At 44.7% G+C, this 18,738-nt stretch overlaps 2 protein-coding genes across 2 annotated transcripts in view; both read left to right on the forward strand.

The window, feature by feature from the left end:
- The window catches only part of pitx2 (paired-like homeodomain 2), a 41,920-nt gene extending 41,080 nt beyond the window's left edge, over nt 1-840 (forward strand). Inside the window, exon 7 of the mRNA XM_047023202.1 lies at nt 512-840. The gene's annotated coding sequence lies outside the window, so the exon portion shown is untranslated. The remainder of the gene's footprint in view (nt 1-511) is intronic.
- Nucleotides 841-6,009: 5,169 nt separating this feature from the next.
- elovl6 (ELOVL fatty acid elongase 6) lies at nt 6,010-18,586 on the forward strand. Its single transcript, XM_047022796.1, has 4 exons — nt 6,010-6,250; nt 15,028-15,159; nt 15,500-15,651; nt 16,631-18,586. The coding sequence occupies exons 1-4, from the start codon at nt 6,168-6,170 to the stop codon at nt 17,065-17,067; spliced, it is 804 nt and encodes a 267-aa protein (XP_046878752.1). The 5' UTR covers nt 6,010-6,167; the 3' UTR covers nt 17,068-18,586.
- Nucleotides 18,587-18,738: the final 152 nt, after the last annotated feature.

An 18,738-nucleotide genomic window follows, 5' to 3' on the forward strand; every position in this document is an offset into this window, starting at 1 on the left:
TAAACTTACGTGTACTTATTTAAATTAACAGGTTCCACACTAATTGTACAAGACCATGACATCCTTGCTGTGCTCTGACATGCTTTATACAGTGCCCCCTAGAGGCTGGTGTGGGAGTTGCAGCTTGTCATTAGACACGTTTAGTCCTCTTGTGAATTTTAAAATGAATTAGATCCCAGGCAGTTTGTTTACCAGACCTATAAGGCACATGAGACCTGTGGTCTAGTTCACATCTAGAATCCTGACTCTTTCACACAACCCTGTCTGACTTGCCCTTGGGGATATAAAAGTGAATTACCAACCGTAGTATAAGCAATATAGTGGAAACCATTCCTAGACAAAGAAGCCATATCTCAGCCCAGCGACTTATTGGATAGAAGCCCACCCAGAAGTGACTTATATGCTCAGCCTATATATGTCACAGATGGTAGAATCTCAGAGGGTTAATATAGGAAATCCACTAAGGTGTATTGATCTGTTGAAACATCCCCTCTACTCCTGATCTCCACAGGATCTGGACGACCACAGGGGAGGTGGTGGGGGAAGCTACCAGGATCTCCTCTCGCTACCTGGGAAGCCGAGCAGGCAACCAATCTGCTGTCTAAATGAGGGCATATAGGATCATATCTCAAAGTAGCATCCAGTGATAAGATGCTGCTGTTTTACTATATGATGAATGTATTTTCAGGTCAAAGGAGAGAATTACATTTCATCATGTGTTTTTGTAAAAACGTTTTTCTAAGTTGATAATAATACTTAGAAGCTAAAAATGGTCTGAATAGTGTTGAGTCTTATTCCAATAAAAACACGTTTGTTCTGATCAAGTCTGTGATGATGAAAATCTTACGTACGTAGCAAGATGATTCACATGAAGGCTTTAAATCAATCTCTCCAATTTCAGTGTTGACATATTACATTAAATGAGTATGAATTATGTATATTATATATTGTAAATTAGGTATGTTAAATTAAATGATTACATATGACTGTAATCTACAAGCAAGAACCAGGCAACTCATTCACATTATGATGACAGTAAATGTGACCTCCTTTGTGTTATAGAGAATCAACATTCAGAAGCATAAAAATGGGAGGAAAAATGTCCTTATGACATTATCAAACAGATTCGTAACAATGGAGTCCATTGTTAATGAAAGGAACATTGTGACATCATCAAACTGGTTTGTAACAATTGAGTCCATTGGAAATGACCTGAACAGCATGACATCATCAAACAGGGTCATTCCTGATTGGTCCCACGTGTCTGGTTCTGAATGCACGGTGTTCAGAGTTCAGACAACCATAACCCGTGACACCAGGCCTTCTGCAGGTTTATATCTCCTCCACATGAATGTAAACCCATCAGCCATGGGCCAAGGCCCTGAGCAGAGACGAATCCTCAATTGTTTGCTGTGAAATTGCTCATGTTTATGAGACACAGCGCATGGGGGGGAGGGGGGGGGGGGGGGTGGCGTGCAGGTGGAGATTACAAGCCTGTAAATGGGCCTCACATTGGGCTTGCATGTCTCTACAACCATCCGGCACTCACCTGCTTTCCTCCAGCCAGTTTTAATCTTTAATAAGGCAGACATGTCCAAATGCGCTCTCAGTCTAATAAACTCTGGAAAGCAATCTGCCGCCCTGCTCCAGTTCCACCCCCCCCCCCCACCCCCCCCAACCCCCCCCCCCCCTCATTACAGGGCACGACGGGCAGAGCGGCGGGGAGAGAGGCCAGAATCCGGGCTGGAAGACGTCTCATCATTAATGAAATGGATGGAACGGTAAGACAAGACACACACACACGCACACACACACACACATATATATATTCAAACACTCTCACACAGACACACACAGAGAGGACAGAATGGGACGCTGATGTGACAGCCTGCTGCAGATAAGGTCTTGGGTTTGCTGCAAGGGATACGGATTCCCTGGAACACACATCTTGTGTGTGTCATGTCTACGTTGAAGGGGTTCTTTTTGGGGGGGGGGGGGGGGGGTTCAAGAATTAAAATGTTCCTTGTTTCACGTGACAGAAGGTTGAGGTATTTAGAAGCATAAGAAACGAGTCGATTGGATCTGAGCTGAGCATTGTGACGTCATCAAGCCTGGTTCGTTGAACAGTGATGAGGGACGGTCACAATAGTTGATCTTTTGAACTTGTCATAATTGTTTTTAGAGGGAGGAGCAGAGTTTTCCGTCAGAGCTATATCTTGTATAGATGACCAATGGTATGATCTTGAAGAAGTCACTAATGTAATGTTCTGATCAATGTAGTCACCTAATTAGTTCTAGTCAGGATATTTAGTTGGTAGTTCACATCTCGCCACAAGAGGGCAGCAAAACTAATCAAACCAATTAAAACAATGAAGTGGGTCATCACAAGATAAAAAGTCACTGTATATCCCAAATTCAAGTAAGATGTTTCCTTTGTAATTTCTGTAACCTCTCTACATGATACACCTGATACATGATACATACATACATGATAGCCTGCCTCCAAAGTTGGCAAAAGTACACTCATCCTTCACTCAAGTACAGATATTCATGTTTAAAAAGACTGGTAGAAGTTGAAGCACTGACTATTCTTATTCACTCAAGTTAAAGTAAATAAGTATGGGCTCTGAAATATTACTACTACATGTTTTAGTGTCACGCTGGTAACTGGACATCACATCAAAATAATACATTAATAGAAAAATAAATAGTGAAGTAGGCCCACTGATACCAGAAAAATCTACTCAAGTACAGTAACAAAGTATTTGTACTTCGTTACTTCACATGCCTGCCTCATCTGACATGACCTAAATATTTGAAATGTATGTGGTTTATTTAGGGTTAATGAGGCGGGAAAATGTATTTTATCCTTCATAAACCGGTACATTATATTTCCACTTCCCAAACCACAACACTGTGACAGCACCTGGTGTCCTATGATTGAAGCAATGACTAGAAATGATCGTGACCCATCACCTTGTTCACTCACACATCAGAGACAGATTGAAAATGTCACACACATATCGAGTATTATCGGTCTCATATGACTCAAAATTGTGTTTACTGAAAGGAAAATTATTTTGCGATGGAAGATAACTTATTATAGCTAATATAAAGGTGAATATTTCCAATGCAATATGTTTGGGTCAGTGCGTTGACACTGGCGAGCTGAAAAGCCGTTTACTGTTGTTTGATGGTTCAGTTCTCGCTAAATCTCGCCAGATGGCGCTGCACCAGAGCACATCAATTGGACTACGGAAGTGGTTTGCAGAACATCGCTACGGCAACTAGGCAACATAATAACTACAACGCGACGAGTAAACTCACATCGCCGAGAAAACTCAAAAGCGGTATCTGGACCAAGCATGGTGCCTGATGCCAATTTCATTAAACGAAGAACACCAAATGGACGGTAGCCTACTCACCTCTCGCAAAATCATCTCGTAATTGCCTACTCCCCTGGAGTTTGAAATAGTTTGGAAGAGTCCACAATTACTGCTAGTTTTACACTAATGCCCTCTAGAGTTTTATCAGTGAAATGCACACTTTGCTGTTACTCAATTAGCAATCCTATGGTGACAGCAACAATCACCCCACCCCTGCAAGTTGCACTCATGGTGATGTGTGATGTCGGGCCTGTTGTTCAAAGGGTGTAAGGTGAAGGAAGTCTCTACTCTTTAGTATCTCCACCAAAAGGGAATAACTGCATCCATTCCATGCATGCAAATGCATTGCAAATACTCTTAACAAGGTAGAAAACGGATTAGTGAATCATAACCTTGCATGGATTATTTTCAACGTGAAAATGTTGCTTTGAGCATTGATTTCTCAGAATAGTCTCTGAACAACAACCCAGAATATCCTCAGGATGTTTCAGAACTAGACTGTACCAGTTCTGTGTGAAGACATGAGGGAGGAAGAGAAAGAGAGAGAGGGGGAGAGAGGGGGAGGGGGGAGAGAGAGGGGGAGAAAGAGGGGGGGAGAGAGGGGGAGAAGGGGGAGGGGGGAGAGAGAGAGGGGGAGAGAGAGGGGGAGAGAGAGGAGGGGAGGGGGAGGGGGAGGGGGAGAGAGAGGAGGAGAAAGGGGGAGGGAGAGGAGGAGAGAGAGGGGGAGAGAGAGGAGGAGAGAGGAGGAGAAAGGGGGAGGGAGAGGAGGAGAGAGAGGGGGAGAGAGAGGAGGAGAGAGGGGGAGGGGGGAGAGAGGCGGAGAGAGAGGGAGAGGGGGGAGAGTAGGGGGAGAGAGAGGAGGGGGAGGGGGGAGAGAGAGGGGGAAAAAGAGGGGGGGAGAGAGGGGGAGAAGGGGGAGGGGGGAGAGAGAGAGGGGGAGAGAGAGGGGGAGAAAGAGGAGGCGAGAGGGGGAGGGAAAGGGGGAAAGAGAGGGGGAGAGAGAGGAGGAGAGAGGGGAGGGGGAGGGGGAGGGGGAGAGAGAGGAGGAGAAAGGGGGAGGGAGAGGAGGAGAGAGAGGGGGAGAGAGAGGAGGAGAGAGGAGAGAGGGGGAGGGGGGAGAGAGGCGGAGAGAGAGGGAGAGGGGGGAGAGTAGGGGGAGAGAGAGGAGGAGGTGGAGGGAGAGGGGGAGAGAGAGGAGCAGAAAGGGGGAGGGAGAGGAGGAGAGAGAGGAGGAGAGAGGGGGAGGGGGAAGAGATAGGGACAGAGGCGGAGAGAGAGGGAGAGGGAGAGTAGGGGGAGAGAGAGGAGGAGGGTAGTATAATGAAGTATAATGTGTCATCACATCATATAAAATTATATTTCTCTCTTGTTCCCTCTTTTGGCCGTGTCTTTCACTGTGCACAGTGTGTGTGTGTGTGTGTGTCAGCCAGCATGTTTGTCAAAGTGTCTGTCTGTCTGTGTGTGTCTGTATGTGTCTCACTGTGACTTTATCTTTTAGTCTGTTGGTCTGGGTGTCTGGCCAACATACTGCAGTATCCCATTTGCCGAGGTATGAGCCAATGTCCTCATCCACCATTAAAAGAACAGGTTTTGTAATAATCAAACATGGTGTCATACCAGGTATCGATGGAGATACAACATACATTGGCCTTCGAATGACAGTTCTTCTGTCATTCAAGGACAAAATTACTAACCCACCAGGTGGCTGGGAAAGAGGGATACATAAGCAGGAGACAGGATCACACCATCAGTCAGAGGTTACATGGTTCTGTAATGGATCTTATGATGTCCCATGCTAGCTTTTTGATTGGCAGGTCCACCAATGTTAATAGCAGGCCTTAAACCAGATCAAATCAGACATGTCCACAACGTGCCATTAATGACTATGGGGTGTTAGCTGAACAGCAAAGTTTCAGGCCAAATCTAATGAGAGCACCTTTTACTCCAGTATCTAGGTAAAAGGTTGATATGGTTATGACAGAACTGACACATCCAACATATCTAGTGGCAAGGTAAAACTACCTGAGCAAGTTCTGAACAATAAGGTAGTCTACTTCGACAGGTCGAAAACGACAGCCTTCTGATCCAGAATATCAGCCATCCTGAAAACGGACCAAAGGTTCACATGCCTAAAGCCTACAAAAGACAAGTACTAAAGCCTCTATGTATCGACATCAAAGTAAATGTTCTCACTGGTTAGCAGGGGGTTCATTTCAGGGCAGGGCTGTATTGGATCTTGCCAAGATATGCACCCCCTGCTAACTCTGACTAGGAAAGTGCAACATGCATGAAACTTTCTCTAATTACTCATACTAGTCCTTTAAATGTACAGTAAGAATCATTTGATGCTGGGCTTTACAGACCATGAATAACACAGGAGGTGCATTTAAGGGCAGGGCTGTATTGTGTCTTGCCAAAAAATGAAGCGACAGCAAATAATCTTCGCACTCGATCAAATTCCAGATCCCTACTTTTTCTAAATCTGTGTGTTTTGTCACCCAGTATTTAAACATCCCTGCTTGCAACACAAACCAGAAATGACTGGATCTGACAGCTTTAGGACCCTGAATCCACCTCCCAAACGGAGAGGGCGTGTGTATAGCAACCGGCTCGAGTTGGAAGCCATATAGCCGGGCGTTCGCGTATAATTGCGAGCTACTGACAGCTACAAGAGCAATGCGAGACAAGGGGTGTAGCTGAGACAAAGCAGAACCCAGTTTTTAAAAATCACCTCATTAGAATATTATTTTGTATTCGTTTACAGGAAAGCACGCAGCTAACATGTCGGTGCTGGCTTTGCAAGAGTATGAATTTGAGAGACAGTTCAACGAGGACGAAGCCATCCGATGGATGCAAGAAAACTGGTACGTCCATTAAAGATATGAATGATCCTACTGTTAATGTAAGTTACGGATATATGTAGGTCGAACAATACATTAGCTTCATGTTCCCGGAAATAAAAGTCAGGTAAGAGCATCTGAATTAAAAATAGAAATCAATGAGGCTTCATCAAAGCTGCATGAATTCAGCCCGGATCCTAATACAATCGCTTCTCACATGCAAGATAACCTACTGTTCTCTGGTCATCCGCAAATACGAGGCTGTGCTCATCCGAATAAAACTGCCCATGCAGTAGTTACAATGAAGCAAGGAAGTGTCCCTTGGTTAGCCGATTGAGCAATGCATTTTATGTTTAGCCGGTCGGTTTAACATGATTGGGTTGTTCTCAGTTAATCAGGAAAATATGCCCTACAGGTTACAAAGATGTGAGTTTATTTTTTGGCATAACTGATTATGTCAGATCATCAAGGTGGTGTTGGAGGCTAGTCAACCGTTGATGTCTCCGTAATTACGAGAGAATTTCTCGCGTTCATCTCTGCCCACAGGGCCGTATGGTAACTGTTATGAATGAAGCGGAACATTGGCAGGCACTGACAACCATTGGTGTGCATCTTGTCAATCGTCTGTTGTGTTCCATTAAGTCATTAAGGCCACTCAAAACTTGCCGTAATTAGTCAAAAACGTCTTCCGAAATAAGACACGATGACAAAATAAAAAACTTACCAAGTCGGTCGATATCTGTCAATGTCCTTATTATCATCAGCCGTAGCTTAGAGAGGCTGTCACTCTATGGAGTTTCCTAAAACTGCTGAAAACTGTGACTTTGTTACTTAAACTAAGTTTGTCATCACGACAAGTATAGGCCTAAGACACTGACCATCGAGTCATATGTTTATTATACTGATGATAAACAATTGTTTACGTTAACGTCTGTCAGTGATGGCCTACTACGTTGGTTTTGTAACGCCCATCACTTTGTCAAGAGATTGAGAAGATGAAACGTGCTTTTTGGACACATTTCTTTTGGACAGTATAATCACTGTCCACCATAAATCTACATGAAATAATGGGGTTCTCAATGAACTTGTAGGCTAATTACCCATTTATAGCCTATAGCAGGCGAGTTCATGTAAAGCGACAAAGAGGAATATTGAGAGCAACGTCTTTATTTGCGGTCAAATGCTCGACCACTGAGCGATACCTATGTCTAGTAGAATGTTGTTTCATGTTAACCATACTTTTTATCTTTTGACGCGCTGGACCGCGTGGAAGCATTTTGCGGGAGCTGTCCATATCTTGGTACTGACCACTGACCAATCAAATGTATCTTATGATGTCTGCTGACAGAGCTTTAGCCAATCACAGTGCAGTTGACCTGTGCCGTGTACTCGCCTTGGCAGCGTGGAATGTCAGACACAACTCACGCCTTTAAAGGGAGGAATTACCACCACAAGTTCCTTTTTCCTTGTTTTGAACAAATAATGTAGGAAATTTAAAGATTTACTCTAAAGTAATTGATCACTGAGTGAATTTGAATCATGAAAGACGAGTAAGGGATGTTTTAAACACCAAGTATCAAAAATAAATAATTGTACACATATTTGTATGTATTTTTGAACCTTGGTATACTTTCTTCAATTTATACATCTTTTACCACACAAGACAACAAGTTTGTCCACACATTTTTGTGGGTCAAACTGTCGTGTATTGTGGAATTCAGTTCAGTGAGCGATTGCCTCTGTAGCTGTCAGTTGCCCTCAAATAGAGACAGAAAAGTGCATCTGAGTTGAACAAAAGACAAACCTCTTGAGGACACTGAAGTCAGGTGATAAACTGTACAGGGTTGAGAAGTAACGATTCAAACAACATCACGGCAACCACATATTTTCTAACAGGCTTTTGATGCAGAGATCTTTAAAAGTGTTAGTACCATAGTTGAGTTTTTCTAAATAAACCAACTGTGATATGGTTTACTGACTTCAGTCAGTGTTTCTTTGGTAAATCGGTTCTAGCCTGTCGAGATTCGAGGATGATTATCGTGTAGATTTTAGCTTTGGCCTCAAACTAGGGACTAGTGTGTTTAACAAAAAGAAGAAGAATTTGCTTCCTAAGGTACGCCCTTGCTTTGAGGTGAGAGTGTTACAAGCAGAGGTTGCATCACTGGTGTTGCCTGCATCACAGGCAAAACCATCAAACTGATCAACAATGTACCGTAAAGCTCTTTATTTTCCATATAGTAAACCATATAGTGGCCTTATGCACCTATTAGAAAAAGTGTAATGAAGGAGATGCTAGAGTTGGGAATAAGCGAGGCTCAAAGCAATGTCATCGTAACCTACATCATCGTCCCAAGGAGCCAACTCCCTATCATGTCCCTAGACCCCACAGAAGGTGACACTAGAGACATCGAGAACGTTTATAAAGTGTGTGTGTGTGTGTGTGTGTGTGCGCACACCCGAGCGCATGCAAATCTTAACAGACAACTAGGGCATGTTATTGTGTACCCGTGACAGTTTACGCTACTGGCTAGCAGTCTTTGCGTTGAAGTAAGATTGGGTCTCGGTGCCCCAGACAACTTTATGGCCGCCCGCCACAAAGATACAAATACTTAACCTGCTGAGTCATGCTCTGTTTCCAGTGGCATCACCATGGCACAGGGTCAAGGCGGTGGCTTTTCTGTTACACCTCAACAAGACCGCCCACTGATACACGAGACTTGTGGGTCACTGTCTTCTTTCGTTCTGCAAAAGATCCCAGGCAACTCATACAGTTCCACAGCTGGGGTTTTCTTGTGACAGCGGATACTACATTGAAACACATATTACATTAACATTTAGTCATTTAGCAGACACTCTTATCCAGAGCGACTTACAGTAAGTACAGGGACATTCCCCCCCCCCCCCCCCCCCCCGAGGCAAGTAGGGTGAAGTGCCTTGCCCCAAGAACACAACGTTATTTGGCACGGCTTGGAATCGAACCGTCAATCCTCTGATTAATAGCCCCATTCCCTAACTGCTCAGCCATCTGCCCCCATATTATGGTTGTTATTACTATCGATCCCTGTCTTCAATCGGAGAGTAGACGACTCACACAGTAAGGTGACTCCTGTCTTCTCCAGTGTCCCATTACAGCTCCAGTCCTCCTCTGTTCCACGGCTTTGTTTCACTGCCAGCTGCAGCCTGCTGTCTGTCTTACCAGGGATGTGGGTCACACACACACACAGGCATCCTGTGTTTGCATTTAATAACAATGTTGATACACTGTTAGCCCCCTCTGGCCTGTCCAACCACGTGTTTCCATACAGCTGTTCCCTCTGTTGTAAAACATCAACACTCTTGTTGTAGCTATCCAAAAAGGTTCGAACATGCCCCGTAACTCTGACGGTTCCGCTAGACAAAGTCAGCCCTCGCTGTGATGTACACTTATTGCAGTGATGGATCTCCATGCTGCCTTTTGGAGATGCGCAAGCCCTCTGTGACATGCTTGCGTGTAAAAAGGGCTATACAAATACATTTGATTTGATTTGATGTACAGGAAGTGGTGATTGTGATTGATCCAGACTGCTTCCACCCGGAGCGACACTCGTTCTGGCTCTCGAGTTGCTCTGCTTCTCTGGCACGATTAACGTAATAAACATGAATATTATTTAGCAGATGCTTTCATCCGAAGAGATGTACATAAGGGATTTGAACCTGCGACCCCTTGATCTGCAGTTAAATGCTCCAGCACTGAGCTGGGGCAAGGCTAGGGAACGGGGATGTAGTTTGGCTTGGAGTCAAGGTATTACAGGAGCAAACTCTTATTTAAAATACCAATGTGTTGGATCTTATCTTGGATGGCACAGCTCAGCCAGGGATGTTAAATATGCAGAGGAAAAAGAGCATTAGGTGCAATAAAGTCAAGGTAGTAGCTCACGTGTTATATCATTAAAGGACTGGGAACTTATTTGAACGTGCCTTCATGACATACACTGCAATTTATAACCTCTCTCTGCTTCTCTTAACGTATATTTCAAAAGGCTCTTAGTCTACATCAATCAGTTGTATGCAAAATTGTGTTCTATGGTCCATCTATATTATGTTTTAAAGTGAATGATGAAAATACATCATTCTGAAGCTACTAACATATCTATTTATTAACCAATGTATATCAATGTAAACTATACTGTATTGGACTCAAGGCTGATCCTTCTGGAGGCTGTTAACTGGAATATGCATGTCTTATTGATATCTTATTTATATCTTCCCCTCGTCTAGCAGTTTCCTCCCCAGTCTAAAGTTTGGTTGGTGTAGCAGGTTACTCTGAGAGTAACTGGACCCTGCTGCTTGGGTGTAACTGTGTAGTCTCCTGGCCGCACTGAAGCACCAGGGAACAAAACCGCTCACCCTTAACCCAGGGCAGCTCCAGACACAGAGACACAAGCACACACAGACACAAGCACACACACAGACACAAGCACACACACAGACACAAACACACACACAGACACAAGCACACACACTGAAACAAGCGCACACACGGACACAAGCACACACACGAATGCATACACACTCACATGGATACAAGAACACACACACGCACACATAGATGCAAGCACACTAATGCACACACACACACATAGCCTCATCCTCACACTACAAAGTCAGGGTTACGTAATGGGGGAAGTCTCCTGCTCCAACTAATACAGATCCAAGTTACACAGCAGGTTAGCCAGCAGCTTTATCCAGCACAGACAGTGGGGGCAGGGCAGGGCAGGGCAGGGGGATCAGCCTCTAATGCTGCCAGTAAGTGGTTCCCTCACCCACTGGAAGGTCCTCAGCACCTTCTTCCTCACAGAGAGCACTGCAGGAGGGTCCCCCTTCATGAGGAGCTTCAGCAAAGGAAGGTTGGCTCCTCTGTCTGATGAAGGACCAGGCTGAGGGTACGGCTGAATGAGGGCTCAGGAGGGACATGGTAGGGTTAGGGTTGAGGTAGAGATGTGGTTAGGGGTTAGGTTTGTGGTAGGATATTGTTAGGACTATTGTATCTCATCTGTACGGTTTAAGGTATGGAAGGGTAGGGTTAATAGTAGGGGTTAGCCTTAACTTTAGCAGTATTCTTTTCACGCAGGTAGTTAAGAGTAGGTTGTTTTACAGTGACAGGCTCATAGTCAGTCCCCAGTGTCCCTCCCTTGATTATAAATCATGTCCTTTTACATAAACGTGGACCCAGCTCTCAGTGTTTGGCAGGATGGCCTGATGCGCGATGCAGACACAGGACAGAGAGGGGAAACCCAGACACGGGCTCGCTCGCCCAATCACCAAGCATTAGATCAGCTCTGGTGTTTGCTTAGCTTCATCCCTGTAGCTTTAGCCCTGACTCTTAGTGCACACACTGTCCCCTGCCCAGAGTCTCACCCCAGATAAGCCCTAGCATGAGAGCTGACAGGAAGGCTATGGGTGCCCGCAAACCGGCAAAGTAAAACCTCTCTCAGTACTTGAGCTGTCTGGTTCCTTTTTTGTGTACTGTTTACAGCAGGAATCACTTTTCTGTGACATCTTTTCTGGCTTTTTAAATTGGAATTTTCAGTTGGGTTGTGCAAAATGTGCAGATTTGTTTTTGGAGCAAATCACAACTGGGGGACTTAGAAGGCGGCGAGGAGGAAGACTTTGCTGAATCTGTCACCTGCATTACAAACAGCAGCTCTAACCTACAGTATGGATGCTGCATCAGCTCTGTTCCACAGAAATCTCTTTGCCAGACTGCTCTCTCTTGCTCTGCCCCTTTCAGTCCTGCCAGTCATGAAACAGGATGATGTCACAGTGCCCAGCTTCAATCTTTCCTGTTTGTTTTCCAAATTAAACTTGGGAGACTGCTTGACTGCAAAGAAAGTATTCATCTAAATATATCCTGTCTCAAATAGCTTTTTGGCTCTTTAATGGGATTAAAAAAACAAAAACATTTGAATACAAAGGAAACAACTGTCAACAAATCCAGACTAACACATTTAGGTTGATGCTAGTGAGATTCACAATCCTGATGGCAGGTAGACTCAGTTCTCCTGAACAGACATTTTAACTTGAGGAGAGGATTGTGTCACTGTGGTGTCAGTGATCCAAGACGATTCATCTTATGCATCTTTCACACCAGGAACCATGGTTTTACTAAGGTATTTTTAAAGTGTCAATGCCCTTGATTTGACCCATTTATACTGAATCGACTACAGAAACGAGTACCATGTCGTCCCTGGCCATAGATTAAGTCACCATGGATGTTTGGACAGAAAGAGCCACAGAGTCTTATCACAAACCTGTGAAAACTTGTGGTTGTTTAGTCTAGTGGAGGTCTTGGTGGTGTACAGTTATATAGTATCTACCATGCTGAACGTGGTAAACTTTGAGGAACACAAACAGCCGCTACTCCAGCTGAACCTCCGACTCTTAATCCTCTCGCCACAGTGAAGATACTGGAACGAGCGGAGAGATGATGTGAATTCACACTGACGTGTCCAAATGCAGCATTCCTGCTACTGGAAGATGAGTGTAGCCCCCAACTGGCTCTGACAGCTCTCTGCTGGTCTGTCAGCGTTGACCGTGCCCCAGGTTTGCTTTGACCTTAGAGCGGCGTTTGGTCCTCTCTGGTCAGCCACTCATTATGAGATATGGCAGATCATCTACGGTGCTTTTCTCTGTCCCTAATTCAACAGGGAGTAGCAAAATATCGTTATTTTATATTCGGGTAGGATTAATAATCATGTACTCTGACCCTTAGTTGATTTCTGACTATTTGTATCCACTGTTGTTGGGCGGAACAATGTGAAATCATTATTGTGGCCATTGATCGACATGACCTTTGACCTTCTTAGTTCTGAAGACAGGGTGTGAGGAATTCTGGGATTGCTGCTCATCAGGAATCCGCTTGTCTTGCCTGTCTGGGTAGCCTACAGCGCTGCATGTCTCCATTCTTCTCCTCTGCTTGTTTAGCATGGCAAACAACGATGTCATTCTGCGCTCCCAACCCGGTTGTCGTTGTGTGAAAGGAGCTTATTTTGACTTTGACTGTACTGCTTTGTCCTTTGTGCAACGGAGGTGGCTTAAATCAGTTCACAAGCCGGCAGCAAGCACAGATGGATGGCATGTTCTGTCACTAGGGCACAAAGAACGTCCTTTGTCAACGACCGAAGATGCCCTCTCAGGGCATTTGAACAACATTAATGGTATGAAAGTAGAAAAGTGTCATGCCACCAAATACATTATTCCAGCAAAGTATAACACTCTACTATTTTCTTTCAAAATTATTGGTGGTTTGCCATTGATTTCTAAAAAGTGTAGGAGTCTAATTAAGACCACGAACACTTTGACACAGAGAAACAGCTCCATCATTTTGCATAAGCTGTGAGGAGACATTAATGTTGTTATGGGGGCAACATCCGTTTCTATAGTCATTTAAGGTACTATTATACTATCGATGGCACTATAACATGGTTTAAAAGTAGCTCCTTGAACACTGTGACAAAATAAAGACGATGATTCACCTTAAAACTATATTTTTTGCTGTTTGTCCTTTCCACACAAAAAAGTGGACTCTACTTGAGACACCTAGTCAGCAAAATAAAGCAAGAAATAGTGCTGTTTTCACCATATGGAGCTGAGGGTGCAGAACTGATGTGAAACTATCGCTATTTATGTTTTCCAGACTCCAGGGAATCTAGCTAACATATGGGTACGGTTTCTAGTGAATAAAATGTCAGAAACTGCTTGAACACGTGAAATCTTTCAGAGGGGTAGTTTACTGCAAATGATCCATTAGACTAGCCTGGAAACCAGACCAATCTGCAAGGTCATGGTTTATTGCTCTGGCCTCCCTCCCATTCAAACTGATTTCCCACCAACATGAAAAGTGCCGGGCCAATCACAACTGTTTATCTGGGGTAAAGGGGTGGGTTTAATTAACTGGTATACCCTCTGTATACAGTCATTTAGTCAATTTCCTTTTTTCATCTCTTATTTTCATTATATTCTTGACCTGATGCAGAACTCATAATGGCCGGGTTTCCCAGATTCGTTAAGAAGCTCTTAACGCAAAGATTTCCGCTCTAAGATTTCAGCTCTAAGAGCGCTCTAGAACGCTCTTAGAACGTTCTTAAGACGCTCTTAGCGTTAAGAGTTTCTTAACGAATCTGGGAAACCCGGCCAATATCAGCATCTGAATGAATGTTGAAATCCGGAAATAGAATGCACCACTTACTATCCATTGTTACAATTGCTTCTTTGAGAATGTGATTGATGAGACCTGTTCACCTTTCCCACTCTCAGCCCCCCTCCTCCTACCCAGAATCCAGTTCATCCAGTCAGACCACTTCCTGTTTATGCTGAGCTGCAAATATTTTGTAGATGATGACAGGCCAGGTGGGGTTCCGGATCGCGTCCTGAACTCCACGTGGGGTTGCACGGCCTTTGCCTTTGATCATTTCATGTATTATGATGACACGTGGTCGCACGTACACACACACCGAAAATGTTGATGCCAGAAGGAAAGTGGATGAATCAGAGGTTTGAACTGTGGTCCAGGATCAAGTTACTGCAAACAGGAGTTCCACTGTGCTCCATGGTCTAACATTACATCAACCATGTATCAATGTCAGACATATTTCCTAATTTTTTTTTTTTTTTTTAAATCCCCCCAGATGATAAGGTAATGGCTAATCCACCGATTGTGATTAACAAAAGCACATAGGAAATCCAATTTCTTCCACCCCCCCCCCCCCCCACACACAGCCCTCGTCAGTGAGGTAAACCCTCGGTCCGTTCTGTGTTCACAGGAAGAAGTCCTTCCTGTTCTCAGCACTCTACGCCGCCTGCATACTCGGTGGACGTCACGTCATGAAGCAGAGAGAGAAGTTTGAGCTGAGGAAGCCACTTGTGCTTTGGTCTCTCACCCTCGCTGTCTTCAGGTAAACACCTCACACAGACACAAACACCATCACATCCAGTCAGTATTTATTTTGCACTTGTTTGTATTGTTAGTTTTGTCTAGTTGCTCTTGTTTTCAGATTCCTTGTATGTGTGAGCATACTTGGCCAGTTAAGCTGATTCTGATCTGACCTCAAACCCCTCAAATCAAGATATCCTTGTCCTGCCTGCATCAAAGCGGGAGCGTTGGGAATCTGTTTTGAACCGGTGAAGATTAACAGTTGATCCACAGCAGTCAGTGCTGCTGATGGAAACATGCCCAGACCCCCCGTCTCTGTGTCCAGGTGTTCTAACCTTGTTTCTGCCTCTGTCTTGCTGCAGTATATTTGGCGCCGTACGAACTGGGAGCTACATGACATACATCCTGATGACCAAAGGGCTCAAGCAGTCTGTGTGCGACCAGAGTTTCTACAACGGGCCGGTCAGCAAGTTCTGGGCATACGCTTTTGTTCTCAGTAAAGCACCAGAACTGGGTAAGGATATCAGACTCACCGGATGCTATTTTTGTTTTTGTTTGTTTGTTTATTTTGCAAGTGCCTTTATCAAACTGGGGGGTATGGGGTGGTGTCGTTTTCTAGAGTGATTACCTGTAACTATAGCAACATCTATGCATATCAGGAACATTGTGTTAGCTACACCTATTAAATAATTACGCAGCGTACGTAATGAGCCTGTAACGTATGCGAAAATACAGACAGATAAAACCTCAATACCGATCAGCAATCTCATTACCCAAAGTCTGAGATAATCCCCTTAAAATGCCTCGGAGACGTGAGATGACACATTAGAATGTCACACTCTTTTACACACTCAGATTCCGACAGACGACACGTTAGCCCGTCTTCTCTGGCCTGCTCTCGTCTGCTCTCGCCTGCTCTCGTCTGCTCTCGTCCCAAGCCAGGTCCTTGATCACTGGCCCTCGCCTCTTTCCCAATGTCTGTTGTTTTTGTGTGTGTCTGAGAATCCATTTTCTGCCCTTGTGGTCCTATTGTGTTTGCCCAGCTCTGCGGTTACTGGGTCTCTACACCCTGTCAGGTCAGAGTACGGCCCCAGAGCAGAAGTGCCCCGTCTGGGGGAGTGGGGAGGGGAGGTGGGGGCTCTGGCTGGGTGACTTCCAGAGGCTGCTGGTCCGTGACTGACTCTCTGACACCTGCAAATCAAACACGGCCCCCAGTTAGCCCCCATGCTGCTCACAGTCACCGTGGGTGACGGACACAGGTTTAGGAGCAGTGTGCACACTCACTCATACACACTCACTCATACACACTCACACTCACTCATACACACTCACTCATACACACTCACACTCACTCATTCACACACACACACCCTTAAACACACGAACACAGGCTCCACACTTACCATAATTTATCGTTATCCAAGCAGTCTCCTGCAATGGAATATTTGTCTGTATATCTCTCAATATAACCTCTCCCCCTTCCCTCCCTCCAGGAGACACCATGTTCATCGTGTTGAGGAAGCAGAAGCTCATCTTCCTCCACTGGTACCACCACATCACGGTGCTGCTGTACTCCTGGTACTCCTACAAGGACATGGTTGCCGGGGGCGGTTGGTTCATGACCATGAACTACCTGGTCCACGCCGTCATGTACTCCTACTATGCCCTGCGAGCCGCAGGATTCAAGGTCTCGCGCAAGTTCGCCATGTTCATAACAATCACCCAGATTACGCAGATGCTGGTGGGGTGCGTGGTGAACTATCTGGTGTACGCCTGGATGCAGCAAGGCCAAGAGTGTCCGTCGCACGTGCAGAACATCGTGTGGTCCTCGCTCATGTACCTCAGCTACTTCATACTCTTCGTCCAGTTCTTCATCGAGGCTTACTTCAGCAAGACCAAAGCCACCGCAGCCGCTAGGAAGACCCAGTAAACACTGGGGAGGAAGACGAGGGTCTCGGAAGGGGAGGAGGGTGGGATGAAGACCGATGATGGGAGGGAGGGAGGCAAGGAGGGGGGGGCGGCGGAGTGTCGTTTGATGGACGAGCAAGGGGGGGGGAGGTAACGGGTGGTGTGGAGGTAGCAGGGGGTCGTTCGAGGGAGGGAGGGGGGGCTGAAGCAGTTGTTTCAGGAAGGAGGCTGCGGTGCTTTGAGCGCGAGAATTTTGCTAACGCAACAACGCACGTGCCTTCTGTCACATCACTACCGAGGAGCACAGAGGCGGTACCATGGCAACAGGCAGTCAATGAGCCCCTTGCCTGTACGTTTCAAAGCCCCCCCCCTCCACTTAATTTGCCATATTTATGAATATGAACGAGCAAAGGGACGTTTGAATGACCAGACACAGGAACTACAGCTATTCGTTTACTTGATACGTAGAGAATTAATCGGTACTTATGAAGGTGGGTGAATTCAATATTGGACTGACACCATGTAAGTGTTTCGTCAGTGTCTTTACTCATTGCTGTTTGTCGTCTGGTTTTGAAATATTCTATTATTTTATGACAGTGGCGTGTGAGAGTGAAAGGTAGGGCTTTTGTTCGATTGCTGCTGTGTGTTGGTGGGTGATAATATACGGTTGGGAATGAATGACTGTATTTCTGTAGGCCTATCCTGCACTGTAAACACAATATTTTCGGTGACTCTTTACTTGAAATGAGGGTCTTCACATGGGGGTCTTCATGACACCTTTATGAAACTATTCATTACACCTTCATGTCTGTTGATGTATCATTTACAACAACTTTCAGAACGTTACCGTCATGTTGTTTAAAGCGGATTTTCAAAATAAAAGTTTGTGAAAAAATCCTCAAAAGTCAATGCTTTGAAAAAGTATCAATATATGCAGAATGAATTTGCCATGGAGGTAGTTCAATTCATTATACATTCAGACACAAAGGTGTAAAACTGTTAAATTAAGGTGTTATAAATCCATATGAAGACCTTAATATAAGTAAAGTATAACCCAACTTTCTCAGGACTTCATATAATGCATATCAAAAAAAGAATAGACAGGTTAACATTACAACTAGGTTACAAAATGCATCCTAAAATGTCTTATTTGTGCTTAGTTGAATAAAGCATCCTGTAAGAGTGGCATGCTGGGAAATGGAGTCTCACTGACATGTTCACACCTGTAACAAACACTCAAAAGTACCAACCACACCGGAGAGTGTGCTACCATCAATTTCCAAAGACTGCATTAAAGAACACGTCTCGCAAAGTCATTTTTAGGACCAGACTGTTGTTGGAAGTTTAACTGAACTGAAAGAATCCCATTAATATTAAGATAAAAGTAATAGATAAAACACGCAATTGTCAAAATATACTGTAATGACTTCAAATAACCTGTATTGATTTATGGTGTCTGTTGTGCTATTGTGCATCTGCACTGTATCAATGTAAACCATTGTTGCTGAGAATCTTAACGTATGAAACCGAGTGTCATTCTCTTCACGGTGTCGTGAGTTTTCATTTCGGTCTCGAACACGCCTACCCTGGCGTTACACGTTTAATTTATCCCTCTCTTGCATCCCGGTCTCATGCATTTCATCCGGTAAATGGTATTTGCGTCAGGTAATAGACTAGTTCTGAGAGGGGTGTA

Source organism: Hypomesus transpacificus, chromosome 1 (genome assembly GCF_021917145.1).
Source record: "Hypomesus transpacificus isolate Combined female chromosome 1, fHypTra1, whole genome shotgun sequence".
NCBI lineage: Eukaryota > Metazoa > Chordata > Actinopteri > Osmeriformes > Osmeridae > Hypomesus > Hypomesus transpacificus.

Excerpts from the sequence above, each read along its gene's own strand:
- elovl6 (XM_047022796.1), top strand. The coding sequence starts at position 6,168 with ATGTCGGTGCTGGCTTTGCAAGAGTATGAATTTGAGAGACAGTTCAAC. Across the intron at positions 15,160-15,499 it reads CTCACCCTCGCTGTCTTCAG|TATATTTGGCGCCGTACGAA; the intron begins GTAAACACCTCA and ends GTCTTGCTGCAG. Across the intron at positions 15,652-16,630 it reads CAGTAAAGCACCAGAACTGG|GAGACACCATGTTCATCGTG; the intron begins GTAAGGATATCA and ends CCCTCCCTCCAG.